The 15018-nt window shown below is 44.6% G+C and overlaps 1 protein-coding gene across 1 annotated transcript in view; it reads right to left on the reverse strand.

The window, feature by feature from the left end:
* Positions 1–912: 912 nt before the first annotated feature.
* Positions 913–15018, reverse strand: part of P4ha3 (prolyl 4-hydroxylase, alpha polypeptide III) — a 32759-nt gene continuing 18653 nt past the window's right edge. The window contains exons 8-13 of the mRNA XM_013014031.1: positions 11890–11954; positions 8760–8919; positions 7411–7473; positions 3277–3345; positions 1983–2079; positions 913–1168 (exon numbers count right to left, since the gene is read on the reverse strand). Of these exons, the coding sequence (XP_012869485.1) occupies positions 1098–1168; positions 1983–2079; positions 3277–3345; positions 7411–7473; positions 8760–8919; positions 11890–11954 (525 nt within the window). The 3' untranslated portion in view covers positions 913–1097. The remainder of the gene's footprint in view (positions 1169–1982; positions 2080–3276; positions 3346–7410; positions 7474–8759; positions 8920–11889; positions 11955–15018) is intronic.

Genomic DNA, 15018 nt, shown 5'->3' on the forward strand with positions numbered 1-15018 from the left:
AAGCTCTCACTCTGCAAGGGAAGCAACTGGGAAGAATTGAACAAATAAGTCATTTCAACTCACCATACATGCTAGGAAGAAAGTGAAAATCAGTTGAAGTGACAGAAAATGGCTAGCTGGTGGTGTGAACAGGAAAAGCCTCTTTAAAGGGAAACTGAGCCAAGAAAGGAAAGAGAAGAGCTGGGCTGGGCCAGCAAGGCCCGAGAATAGGAGCCATGATGATGGGTGCTAAGCACAGGGACTCAGGACTGGAATGTTAGCAGATGGTATGTAGTCAAGGCAAGGTGAGCCAGGCTCACCTTTCTTTACTCAGCGCTAACAACATCAACATTCTCAAGTAATTTGTAAACATTTTTTGTGACTATTAAAATCATCATAGAAAAGTTAAGTTGCTTTTTACTTAAAAAAAAAAATCACCATACTCCCCCTCCTGTGGGGTACAGCTCTTGAGTCAGACAATCCCTGCGGGGGCATTGAGGGAAGTCAGAGGGAGAAAGGCTTACTGCCGTGGGCCAGCCCCCTTCTTCAGGTATCCTCACTACTGCTAAAGTGTCCCTGTGGTCAGAGACTACTGTCAGATATGTTCTAATCCTGGCTGAACTTCAGAAACTTCTCTCAGGCCATCTGCCCCTCCATTCTCTCTCTCTCTCTCTCTCTCTTTTTTTTTGTCATGTGGCTTGAACTTGGGGCCTGGGTGCTGTCCCTGAGCTCTTTTGCTCTAAGTGAGTGCTCAACCACTTTGAGCTACAGCACCATTTCCAGTTTTCTGGTGGTTAGTTGGTTATTGTCCGGGCTGGCTTTGAACTGTGATCCTCATATGTCAGCCTCCTGAGTAACTAGGATTACAGGCATGAGCCACTAGCACCCAGCTCCATTTTTATCCATTCAGTTCTGTCACAGATCCAGCAGACACAAATGTCAATTCTCAAGAGTCCCCTGGTTCAGACTACTTGTAGTCTCCCATTTGCAAGGAACCAGCAATACTGATAAGGCCTTCTTCCCGGAAGGTAGCTCTCCTGCCTCCTCTCCTACTCTGGCTTTGGCTCCTGGCATCTCTGGAGAACCACAGGACTTCATAGCGGCTCCCTGCCAACACTTCAGTCTTCAGGGTTGGGGCTGCAAGGTCTGCGAAATTCCTGTCCATACTCATGTATCCACTTGTTGGCCACTGGAAGAGAGCAGGCGGGAGAGCACAGACTTAGCAGGTAGCTGGCCACAGGGCTGTGCACCCCCCTGATCACTGGGGAGAGAGGACGGTCAGCAGTCCTCAGCACCTACACCCTGTCACTCACTAGCCTAGCTCTGGCCCCATCAGGGCCTACCAGCTGTCGGTTCAAGCAGAGAAGTGAATACTGCTGTCTGGGAAAACTCCAAGAGACTCTGCTGACTGTAATTGTCAAACCTGTGGTCACTAAGTTCACTTACCCTCCCTGCCAGAATCCATATCGCCCAGGAGGCCACTCCTGAGCAATGAGAGGAAGGAGCAGCTGATTCAGGCAGTCCCCATTCTCCCCAGAGCCCCCTTTCTCTTCCCCTTCTGTCTTCACAGCTAAGTTCTCTTGGACACACACACACACACACACACACACACACACACACACACAGCCATAACCTCTGACTCCTGCTGCTTATCCATGCTTCCTGTGTGACCACCTGTTGAGGTACAAAATGGCAACAGAGGGGACTTCATGGTTCTCTCTCTGGAATGAGAAGATCTCTGCACCATAGTCCTCAACTGTGCTCAAGGCGCCTCTGGTCAGGTCAAGAAACCTTTCTGACATCTGCTCTGTGACAACACCCTGACTCCTTACTGGTTCTCTCTCTGTTGAGCACACTTCATTGATAATGGATTATTTCACTATAACATGGCCTTAGAGCAAAGCCTTTGGAATGAAGGGTTGTGCTATCTCCTACCCACTCCCCATTTTCATCTTTCTCTGTATCTCTCACCATATTCTGGCACCCAGAAAGGCAGGCCTTACCCCATTTATCTCCTACCAGTACAGGACAGCCAGCATGAAGTGTGTCACCATCACCCTCACCGCTTCTGTGGAGATTCCACCAAAACAGCGCTGCATTCTGAAAACAACAGGGCCCAGTCCTGTGAGCCCAGCCGAGAATCTCAGCTCGGGAGAAGCACATGGCTAAGGACAAATGTATGCATGCCATTCAACAAGAAAGTGATCCATGCAGTTTGGGGCACAAGATAACAAGTTGCCATTCACTCGTTCATGCGACTGACTGAGGGCCTGCTTTGGTCCCCCATGCCTTTGGCATGCAAACAAACATCCAATTCTGCAATCGGGAAACTCAAGAGGAACAGACATAAAGTAGACCAGGACAGGAGAAGTGGTGAGTGCTAGCATGAGGGAAAGCACAGGAGCCAGGAGAGCACTGAGGGCAGACACTGGGCCTCTTGTTTCAAGGTGGTACAAGATATTCTTTGTACAACTGACTATTTTAGTAGTTCAGAAGGGTGCACCGGTGGCTCATACCTATAATTCTAGCTACTCAGGTGCTGAGCCAGCACAGGCAGATAAACTGGAGAGACTCTTATCTCCAGTAAGCCAACAAAAAGCTGGAAGTAGAGTCATAGCTCAAGTGGCAACATGCTAGCCCTAATCAAAAAAGCCAAGTAATAGTGTAAGGCCCAGAACTGGCACATACTAAAAAGGAAATATGAATGGTGAATGCTCCTCTAGCCACTTACTACTAAGCCCCAGAAGGTTAACTGTATTACAATTGTCTACTCCTACCAAAGAAGTGGATACTTAGGGCCTTGAAATTAGGGAAGCAAGAAGGGGCAAAGTTAGACTTAATTTAACCTGGCCATTAAACTACACCAAACCCACAATAATGAAGCATGTGTTTCTAATCCTAGAAGAGATGTCAAGCCCAGGGACCCCCCCCCAGACTCCAGCATTCATTTATGGATGCTTAGTGTGTGCCAGACACTGTCCTAAGTGCTTTACAGGCACAATCTACCTCGTTTCTCTTCATCTCATTCCTGAATCAGGCAAAGGCTGCTGAGGGCTTTGAAGATTGGAGGAAATAGTCATGCAGTAATCAAATATCTTGCCTCCATAGCAACAGAATGGTTACTGCCTTTTCTCCATACCCTGAGTGCCTCTAGCTCTCAGTGTGGAAGGAATTAGATTCTGTGGAGGTGCAAAAAGTGCATCTAAGGCATCAGCTTGCAAGCAGACAGCATAAAGGGAGGGAAGGAGTGCTTCTATGCCCTCACAACCCCATCTTCTGGGGCTGTGTCCCACTCACCTTAACCACAGGCACGCTAAAGTTGCCATAGATGAAGGCTGTAGCTCCTCCAACCTCCACAGAGCTGAGCTACAATGCAGGAGGAAGAAGCAGTTAAAAAGAGCTGCTGTCCATACTCTGTCACTGGTTCATGAATCCCTGAGGTCATTTCTGCAGACTCCCTCCTGTACTCCCCTATTTCAACTCTGGGAGAAGTGTATGCAAGACAATCATCCAACTTCAGAATTCAGGAAGCCTCCACCTGCCTGCCCACAGGACCCCAGGAGGACAAGGTTGGGAATTCCTTCTTTTCCCTTCCAGCTAACATCCTATGGAGGCTAAATGAGTACATTCAAACTTTTTGATCGAGACCATCATTTTGTATCATAATACATACATACACATACAAACTTACCCACATAGACACATACAGACTTCAGTAAAAGTTTTGTAAGATTTTTACTACATAAACTAACCTCTGATATGTCCCAAGTTTATTATACTTCAGTTCAGTTTTCTAAAATGCTGTTCAAATCTAATAACCTCATAACCAACTAATGGATCATGACCTATAACTTGAAAACCAACTTTTTTCTTTCTTTCTTTCTTTTTTTCTTTCTTTCTCTCTCTCTTTCTCTCTTTCTTTCGCCAGTCCTAGGCGCTGTCCCTGAGCTTCTTTTGCTCAAAGCTAGCACTTTACCACTTGAGTCACAGCGCCACTTCTGTTTTTTTGTGTTTATGTGCTTCTAAGGAATTGAATCCAGGGCTTCATGCGTGCTAAGCAAGGACTCTACCACTAAGCCACCTTCCCAGCCTTGAAAACCAGTTTCTAAAGTGTTTTTCTTCAACAATCTGTTTTGGAAAAAAAAAACTATACATATATATATATATGTATATATATACATATATATATATATATATTCAGATCCCCTCTAAGCTAAGACCTTTTACTGCTAGAATATTCTAGAATTACGGCCATGTTTTCTTCGTTTGAAAAATTTTGTTCTGATTGTCAAAAAAATACACAGTAACTATAGACATTTTAAAAAATATAGGAATGGCATACTAAGTCCTTACAAATATCTCTCTCTCACAAGAATCCTGTGAGTTAAGATAGCTAGTTTTTGAGAGATTAAGTCCTTTACTAAAAGTCACATAATTCTTCCATGACACAGCCAGACTTTGAGCAGAGTCAATACTATCTGGCTACAAAGTCTCTGCTTATAACTCTCCATACTTCTGAATTTTTAGGTTATGTCTAAATATTTAACACGTACAATATATAGCATATAATTAACTATAAACAATAATGTTCTGATCACTTTTGTGAATGAAATTATTTTGTTCTCTGGTTTATTTTCAGAGAAGAGACCTAGCTTTAGAACTACTGAGTCAAAGGGGTGTGCCCAAATTTCATACTTCTGTTATGTACTGCTAAATTACTTTTTCAGCAGCCATGACATGGAAGAGCAAGCCTTAGTTCATGCTCTTTCATCTTATGGCAATCAAACCTTACTATAACCACTTGTATTTCAGAGAACTCTAGAGGAGTCTGGATGGTGGCACTTATCAGAGAGAACTGAACTGACTGGGTGATTGAGAACCTGGAAATGGCAGTGGGGGCTTTCTCATGCTTTGATGCCCCCTGTACCCACTTGCAAAGCCAATGATAATGTCAGCCCATTCCTTATGTTCAAATAACTTACAGCTTGGATGATTTCCTTCTACTCCATGTCCCACCAAATCACTGTGGGTATAGGCAAAATACCACAGGGATGACCCTGACTATTCTGGCCATCCTTTACCTGTAGTTTTACAGCATAATTAAACTGAAACTGACTCCGCATGCTACAAAGCTCATGAGGCTTGGGTTGGTAGGGAAAGAACCCTCCTTTCTGTTTGCCCCCCATTGTTTCATATTAGGACCCACCTATGTCCAGCCTGAGTAAAAAAAAAAATCACCATATGATTTCAACTCTATCCTTCACACTTTTGTGTGTATGTATGTGTGTCCTGGGGCTTGAACTCTGAGTCTGGGTGCTGTCTCTGAGCTCTTTTGCTCAAGGGTAGTGCTCTGCCATTTTGAGCTACAGCGCCACTTTCAGTTTTCTGGTGGTTAATTGGAAATAAGAGTATCACAGACTTTCCTGCCCAGGCTGGCTTTGAACCATGATCCTCAGATCTCAGCCTCCTGAGTAGCTAGGATTACAGATGTGAGCCATCGGGGCCCAGGCCCTCTGCACTCCTTAAAGATGATTTTCTTCTTACCATATAACTCATTTCCCACAAACCTCTATAATTGTCTTTAGAAATCACTGCTAGTCTTTGATAGTACCTTGAGGTCTCATGACACCAATCACTGTTGTGGGGCCCTTCTATTTGCTTAATGGGCTACAAAAGTAGAAATATAGATTTGTATGAGACATTCCAGAGTGATAGTCTCTTGCATTATCTCATCTGATGCTTACAATCCTGTGAGGAAGTTCAGGGCAGGAAAATGATGCAGGGTAAATAATTCATGTAATTAGTACCAATGCCCCATTAGTAAGCGCAGCCTTATGTGGAGGCTGACTGACTCCAAAACCAAAGCACCTTCCAAATGTACACACATGATTCTGCTGGACTTTTACACCCATGCTGCCCTCACTATTAATAAATTAGCTCTGTAACCAGGGAACCTACAGGAGGCACTGGCGAGGGTTGGGAGGTAGAGGGGAGAGCCGGGGGGGGGGGATAAACATATATTGTGCTCCATTCTTCACAGCCATGCCCTCTCCTGTCAGCCTGGGTGGCCAGTGATGACAACCAGCTGCAGATCTGAGATATGCATGCTACATGACAGCTGACTTCTGCTGTCACTCTGATCAGAAATGGCCACTAAGAGGCCAGGGACCACTGTCAGTGGTGGCCTCCAGTTCTGCAGGAAGTACAAACTATCTGGAAACATGCATTGGAATTGCAGGTCCAGGGACCATATTGAGTGCCAGGCTCTGGCTGCCTTTTTGGCTGTGCTGCAGAGACCAGATCCAGGCCTTACAGAAGAGGGAACACCAAGTTGAGTTTCTGACACCAGTGGGTCTGAAACCAGGCCTTCATCTTTGTTTGTTATCCAGAGTCTTCATACTTAACATGTCCATCCTTCAGTAACAGTAGCAAACCTCCTCTAGTTAGTGACTGCTTCTAATAATCTCTTCTGAGTGAATGTTTGAAATCATGGCTTGTTTGTGGAGTCCTGAAGGGAAAGCAGAGATGTTGTAAGAAAGACTGAGGCCAGATCCTGTAGGATCAGGCCAAGAATCAGGAGTGGAGGCCAATTTATCTGTGTGTGTATGTGTGTGTGTGTTTGTGTGCTGGTCCTGTGTGTGTGTGTGTGTGTGTTTGTGTGCTGGTCCTGGGGCTTGTCATGGCCTGGGCACTATCCTTGAGCTTTTTCTGCTCAAGGCTAATACTCTACCACTTGAGCCACAGCTCCACTTCCAGCTTTTTGGTAGTTAATTGGAAATAGGAGTCTCATACTTTCCTATCTAGGCTGACTTCAAACTGGGATCCTTGTGTCTCAGCCTCCTGAGTTGCAGAGGATACAGGAATGAGCCACTGACATCTAGCCTGAATTGTTTTCTTTAAAAGGTGCAGTGGAGATTTTACAGATTTTATGGGGAGAAAAGAAGTAGGATTTTCAGTACATATCAGAGACAGCACTATTGAATTTCTCTGTAGGACTCTTGTTCTTTCCTCTCATAGTCAGAGCTGCCTCATTTCTCTTTTTCTTTTCTGGCTCCACAACTTCACTCACCTCCATGCTTTTAGGCCATAGATCTGAAATGAGACTGTATCCTCTCTCTGTACTGTTCAAGCCTCCTATTCTCCTGGCCTTCAATGTAACCCTGCCTCCATCCAACTAACTGCCTATGCAAGGTCACAGTTATACCTGTGTAAATTCAAAGCTTACACTGTGAGCTGTTTGAGGGATAAAAATCTGTTCTTGTTGCCTATACTGCGGGGGTAGGGGGAGGGAAAGCTCTTTGATAGCCACAAAATTCCTCAAGGCTTTTCAGTTCAGTACAAGGTTAAATCAATATATGAAAATGTTTTGAAAATTATAAAATAAAAGAGACATTGAGTAAGAAGCTCCGGTCCTTCCAGAGCAAGACTCACATAGATCATAAATGTAGCAATTCGGTTTCCAGACTTCATCCTGTAGAGGGGGCTGCTTGGCGACTGAGACAAAACAAGACATAGCAGATGATACCAGACATAGCAGGACATTATGCAGATGATACCAGAGAGACAGCCAGGGCTCCACCATTAATGCAGAAAAAAAACAGAGTGTCAAGGATGTGATACAGCTCTGAGCCACTTTTTTCTTTTACAAAACTAACTGGTCTAGGTCCTTTGCACTTCCATTTGCATTTAGAATCAGTCTGTTAATTTCTAAAACCAACAACTTTTTTAAAAAAAGAAGTCTCCTGGAATTATGATAAAGTTGGGACAGAGTCTCTAGATCAGTTTGGGGGGAAGGTATTTATTTCGATTCATGGTGTGAAGTATCTTTCCATGAGTTTATTGGCCATCTGTGTATTTTAAGTCTTTTGCTCATTTAAGTATAATTATGAATGTACATTTGATTGTACAGATTAATGGTGTTCATTGTGACATTTCCACCTATACATATATCATGCATTGATCATGTCCACTCTCTTAGGGAAGTCTTTTTGATTCTCAAATTGTTTCAGATGAGGGGTGGGGAGGTGCTCCAGAGATAGAGAAGGCTAACAAAGGGTAGGATGAATAGGAATCATGGAAAGGTAAGAGAGTAAGCAGGGAAGGAGGTTGATTGGGATACATTGTAAACATATATAGAAAATGTCACAGTGAAACTTCTCTCCTGCAACTAACATAAGCTAATAAAAATTAAAACTTAAAATGAAGGCTGGGAAGGTGGCTCAGTGGTAGAGCGCTTGCCTTGCATGCATGAGGCCCTGGGTTCGATTCCTCAGCACCACATAAGCAAAAAGAAAAAGCCGGAAGTGGCGCTGTGGCTCAAATGGTAGAGCACTAGCCTTGAGCTGAAGAGCTGAGGGACAGTGCCCAGGCCCAGAGTTAGGTCCCATGCCTGACAAAAATTAATTAATTAATTAAAAAACTTAAAATGATTTGCTACTGTCAGCAAAGGTGGACAGTTGAGATCAATGGAAAGGAGAGGGCTAGAGGAAGGACAATCCTTCTGGGGACACTCCCAAGTGAAGTAGAAGAAACAATTCCATTACAGTCTATATTCATTATTCCCTCACTAGCCAATTCTAGAGACAGGCATGGTGGCAGATAAGAAAATGAATCAGCAGCAATCAGTAGAAGCCAAAGTTTTCAGCTATTTTTGAAGCAAAAACTTTTGTTCTAGGCTTCCATTAACTATTCCTGGAGAAACTATTGAGAACCCATTTGAGAGAATTAAACAAGGGCTGGCTCTCCTCCCCCAGGAGACTAATTATCCACCCCAATGTTACCGTAGCGTGGTCAAAGTGAGGCTCATAGTGTCCTCCAATCCCATAGTTCACCACTTGGAGATACTCAGCATAGGGAGGCTGGACATCAAGGCCTGTGAGTGCAGCAATGCGGTGGTCCAGGGTCACCAGCACTGGGTCAACAGTGTCTTTCAGCCAGGCACTAAAACACACCACAGATCAGAGCATCAGTGATGTTGAAAATAATTACGTACTGTCTGTGGATAAATGAAGAAGTTGTCAGTTGCCAGAGGAAGGGAGGGAGGAGCCAAGAGAGGGATAAATGAGGAAGGGAGGAAGAGAGAAAGAGAGGAAGGGAGGGCAGAGGTCCAGAGGTTCCTGGGAGATTAAGGATGCACTACAAAAGCAAAGCCAGTGAACCTCTGGGGAGACCAGGAGCCCTCTGGTACTACATGCTTGGTACTAGAAGACCACTTCTTGAAGTGATGGGTTCATTTGCTCATTCCGCCATGTAGTGCCACAAACTCTTAGGCTTGCAAAAATACCCAAGGCAAATTTAGGGACCGTGAGAGAAGAAAAACTCAACTATAGCTAAGGTCAAATTAGAGTGGAAAAAGATGAAAAGTAGACTTTAGAGTGCTGGGAAGCACTGAGGAAGAAGTTATTTCTACTGGAATGCCTGGGCAAAATTTTGAAGGGTGCATAAGTTTCAGTGATAGATGAGGCAGGACTTTCTAGCCTGAGGAAACAGCCCAAGCACAAACATGGAGGTGTGACAACAAATAATATGAACAAATGCTACAAGTATCTGATTTGTGAGAAAAATAATGCAGAAAGGTTTGGAAGAGTAGGCTCTGAGCATGATGAAGAAAGACCAGGACGTTTGATTAAAGGATCTGAACTTTGTCCCCAATCCCAAAGTCCTTGTATTGAAAATGCATGGATTAACTAATTCATATGGTAGTGGTATTTGGAGGTGGAGTCCTAGGGGATGATTAGAATAAAGTCATGTCATGCCATGATAGGATTGATGGCTATTTATAAGAAAAAGAAGAGAGGGAATGTGGCTTAGTGGTAGAGTTCTTGCCTAGAATGCATGAAACCCTGGATTTGATTCCACATAAACAGAAAGAGCTAGCAGTGACACTGTGGCTCAAGTGGTAGAATGCTAGCTACCTTGAGCAAAAGAAGCTCAAGGACAGTGCCCAGGCCCTGAGTTCAAGCTCCAGGACTGGCCAAAAAAAAGAAAAAGAAGAGAAACCTGAATTAGCATACTTGCTCTGTTCTACCATTTTAACACGCATCAAGTAGGCCCTGACTAGATGCTCCTAAACTTCTCAGCCTGCACAAATGTGAACTAAACCTGTGTTCTCTATAAAGTCTCCATTTGGGGGTATTTATGGCAAGGAGAAATGGACTAAGGTGGCTAACAGAGAACCAATGGAGGTACATGAAAAGGAAATAATTTAGCAATTCAGAGTGCCTTGTATTTTTGTTGTTTGTTTCTTGTTGAAACACAGTTTTGTTATGTATCCTTACTGTACCTTGAGAGTTCTGTGCTACTATGCCCAGTCCCTGGTAAATTTGTGTGTGTGTGTGTGTACGCGTGCACGCACGCACATGCGCGTGTGTGTATGTATGCCAGTCCTGGGCTTGAACTCAGAACCTGGACAATGTCCTGTAGCTGCTTGCTCAAGGTTGGTGCCATAGCTCCACTTCTGACTTTTTTTTTAGTTAACTGGGCATAAGAGTCTCATGGACTTCCCTGTCCAGGCTGGTTTTGAATTGTGATCCTCAGATTTCAGCCTCCTGAGTAGGATTACAGGTGTGAGCTATTGATACCTAGCCCTGGTGACTTGTGAGGGATCATTTCCAGTGAAGTTACAAGGACAGAACCAAAATTCAAAAGTTGATGAGTGATGTCAGGAGGGAAAAAGAGGCGATAGTTTGATCTGAAAAGTGAAGAAAATACCACATACTTCCCTAAAACCATGCACCTACACAGAAGGTCACTTTTCCTCTCTTAACACTAGAATTCCAGGAACGTGAGCAAAAACAATAAAGCTGAGTCACACAGACTTCCAAAGCTTCAAGAATAACTCCTAATGTGAAAGCTCCTTAAATCTACCAGACCAAATAAGTTCAGCCAAAATGATTCAGCATCAGAGCTTTCTCCCTCTCGCCTCCCATTCAGACGATCCCCATGAGATCTGGCCTCTCCCCAGGATGCTGACATGGCTGCCTTGCTTGGCTTGAAAGACATTCCTGCCTGTACTGTCTCCCAGTAGTCCTGTGCAAATAAAGGGCTGTAGTGAAGAGACAGAGATTCAGGGAAGAGGATGAAGCTGGGTGCATAGGAGAAAAGGCTCTTCTAGAGAAGCCTGTGGTTCTGGGAGGCTAGTAATAACTCTTGCCTGAGTGTTCGCAAGTCATGCTTAGCATATGAGTCAGAGGTGGGAATAGAATCTGCAAAGTCAAATGACAAATGTGGACAGGACTATAGTTTCCACAAAGGAAACTCAAGATAGGAATAACTAGATGCTTATTTTCTAGTTGGAGTAGAGGCATTTTTTAAAAATTCTTTCTCTAATGGCCTCTTTGTTAGTTTCTCAGAAAACAGAACTTGAGGAAGGTCCTGAGGTGAGGAGAGTGGAAGCTTCTCCCTCTCAGAAAAAAAAATAATGCATATGCCAGGTATAGTGGTGCATGCCTGTAATCTCAGCTTTGGAGAGCTAAAGCAGGAGGAAGATGAGTTTGAGGAGGCTAGTCTAGGCTACCTAGTGAAGCACTGTCATTAAAAAAAAAAAAGCCAAATTCTAGTAGCTCACACCTATAATCCCAGTTATTCAGGAGGCTTAGGTCGGAGGATCACAGTTCAAAGCCAGCCCAGGCAGGAAAGTCTGTGAGACTCTTATCTCCATTAAACTATCCAGAAAAAATCCAGAAGTGGAGCTGTGGCTCAAGTGGTAGAATGCTAGCCCTGGGCACAAAGAGGCTCAAGGATAACGCCCAGGACTTGAGTTCAAGCCTCAGGACCAGCAAAAAAAAAAAAAAAGACAATACATAGACAACATGAACTACAGATTCTCCAACAGCATCTATGGCTGTCCCAGAAACGCCATTGCTGACAGCTGGCAGCAGGCATGGTCCCTTCTTGGGAGGTCCTTCTTACCTTTTGCTGATGCGGTATTCCACTTGTAACTGCTTTTCCCCTGAAGCTACCACTGATCTTTGTAGCTGTGGAAGGACAAGACAAAGTCCAAGTGATTACATCACAAAGGGCAGGCCCAGCCGGGCGCTGGTGGCTCACGCCTGTAATCCTAGCTACTCAGGAGGCTGAGATCTAAGGATCACGGTTCAAGCCAGCTTGGGCAGGAGAGACCGTGAGACTCCTATCTCCAATAAACCACCAGAAAACCGGAAGTGGTGCTGTAGCTCAAGTGGTAGAGCGCTCGCCTTGAGCTGAAGAGCTGAGGGACAGCGCCCAGGCCCAGAGTTCAAGCCCCACGGCCAACAACAACAAAAAAACAAAGGGCAGGCCCTTTATGTCCACAGGCTGCCCCTTTCAAAGCACAAGATAATCGCTGGTTCATCACCCACGGAAGGATATTTTGTACATGGTAGTAATTTAGTGATCCTGAAAATAAAATAAGTGAGCAAAAATCTTAGAGTTGAAAGTAACCTTCACAGCTGTGTCTGGAAGACAGTAAACACGCAATACAAGTCCTAGGAGTTGGAAAAAAACTGGCATTTCAATCCCTTTTGTGTCTGCAAGATGGAGTTAGGTAAGAGCAGGGTCTTTCTCATCCTCTTTGTACTGCAGGCTTGGGGCTGATGTAGTAAGCACTGTGTCTTGATTCAAGTGGCACCCAGGGCCAATGACAAGAAAAGCTCAACTCAGCTGCTCCCTTTGGCTGAAACCTTCCTTATTGAGAATCACAATCTTTGGCTGCAGCTTTGATTATGAAGAAGACTACAGTTTGAAGCCATTTTTTTAAATTGAATGTTTCATTCTGTCTACATGTAGCAGACAGAATGTTTTTTTTAATGACTCCTTAACACAAACTCAGTGATTCTCAGAGAGAGAATCACTTATTCACAGCCTCTGTCAGGAGGGTGACAGGTGTGTGAGGGTAAGGGCTGAGTCTGTACATGGTGCTGTGTCTCCAACTGCAGAGTCCAGGAAGGAGGCAGGGACTCAGCACTGGTTAAATGGATACAGACCACAAATGAGTCAAGATCTGCTCTGCTCTGCACAGAAAGGCACTCTAGGCTTGTACACCAGTACTGAGGCTTCCCAGGCATTCAGGGCCATGGTGGAGCAGTGAACCAACTGCACAAGATAGAAACCCTTGTCTTCTCTCAGGTTGTCCTTCCTGCTGCCAAATCAAGTGGCCATCTTGGAAAAACCTTCTTCCTGTGGATCAGTCTCCCCACCAACAACACACAGCATGCAACACACAGCATGCAAATATGTTCTTGAGAGCTCCTCCTAGCCTGTAGCTCTACAATTCTAGCACCTAGGAAATCAGGTGACTGATCCTGTCTCCCCAGTTGTTCCTGGTGTCCCCTCCTGAGCCATCTATAGAGGGGAGAGAGAGAGATGTATAGAAGAGAGGTAATGATCTCTTCTGTTACTACAGGGCAAAATCAATCCTAGGAATTCCCTTTTCCCCAATTAAGGAGCTACTTTGTAGCTAATTCCTTTCACGATCCTTATTGTGGACCTATAAGTCATTCTTCTTTTTTTTTCCAGTCCTGGGGCTTGAACTCAGGGCCTGGGCACTGTCCCTGAACTTCTTTTGCTCAAGGCTAGCACTCTACCACTTGAACCACAACACTACTTCCAACCTTTTCTGTTTAATGTGGTACTCAGGAATTGAACCCAGGGCTTTATACATAGTACTCTACCACTAAGCCACATTCCCAGCCCAGGTCATTCATTTTTTTGTTGGCTGTTTTCTGTGCTCTGCATGGTGCTGGGCATTAGAAAAACAATATATGAAAACAGAATAAGACTCTGCCCATAAATCATCTCATGGAGCTATGATGGGAAGGGAGAAGGGGCTGTGGAAATACAGAGACAGGCCTTTAGTTCTTAGGAGACACAGGAAGGTTCCCCAGGATGATCATAGATGCATTGTAATTGCAAAGGTAGAAAGAGATGGAGAGCAGGCATTCCAGGCAGAAAGGAGAGAGAGAACACAGAAGGAGAGAGATAACACAGAAGGCTGTTCCAGGCAGCTCGAGTGTGGGCGGCAAGGGAAGATGTGGCAGAAGGAGTCAGCCACAGCCAGAACACAGAACTTGGTAAGTATTCAAGCAAAAGTGACCCATCACAGAGTTTAAGAAAGGGATTTTATAAGGTCAAAGATGATCTTTTAAAGATTATTCTGGCTAGGCTTGGTATTCAGGAGGATGAAGCAAGAAGATCCCTTGAAGCCCAGGAGTTTGAGGCCAGCTTGAGCAGCATAGTAACATCCATCTCAAAAAGAAAAAAAAATAGTACTCTGTTTGCAAGGGACGTAACCCAGAGCAAGTCATTTTGATTTCAAGATGTGACGCCTGTTACTTTAGTCTAACTGGGGAGACAGAATGCTAACCCATGTTACAGCTAGTGATTCCAGTCAACGTTTTTTTGTGTGTGTGTGCTGGTAGTGGGGCTTGAACTCAGGCCTTAGGCACCTTACCTTCTTCTCTTAAGGCTGGTGCTCTACCACTTGAGTCACACCTACACTTCTAACTTTTTTGCTGGCTAATGAGATAAAAGAGCTTCATGGACTTTCCTACTAGGCTTGCTTCCAACTGTGATACTCAAATCTCAACCTCCTGAGTAGCTAAGGATTACATGCATGAGCTACTGGCCCCTGGCTCAGAACACATTTTAAAAGTATGATACAACAAGAGACAAAAGCTTTGTATGGGGGGGGGGATAATTTGGTGTATGTGACCCTCAAGAGGACTAGTGGCCTGACCTGATGGGCCCAAGAGAGGTGTGGGGTTTAGCTGGGTCTTTGAGGGTGATGGAAGGTAGGTAGAGAAGGCATTGATGGGAGAGCAGGCTTTGGGAAAGAGGCAGTGGAGAAGAAGTAGACAAACCCTACACAAATCACAGAAGTGTCTGTGCTCAGTTGTCACTGGGGGCCAACCTATAGAAGCCCAGTAAGTCACTTCCAGGGGAGGGAGTGTAGCAAGGGCTGTGAATGCCAAAGGCATGATCTGCCCATAAAGGATTCCATGAACATCTCTCTGTGGTAGACTGCTGTCCCATCACCATGGCAACAGAACTGCTCTGAGGAAA

This window comes from Dipodomys ordii, unplaced genomic scaffold (assembly GCF_000151885.1).
Source record: "Dipodomys ordii isolate 6190 unplaced genomic scaffold, Dord_2.0 Scaffold22, whole genome shotgun sequence".
NCBI classification, from domain to species: Eukaryota; Metazoa; Chordata; class Mammalia; order Rodentia; family Heteromyidae; genus Dipodomys; species Dipodomys ordii.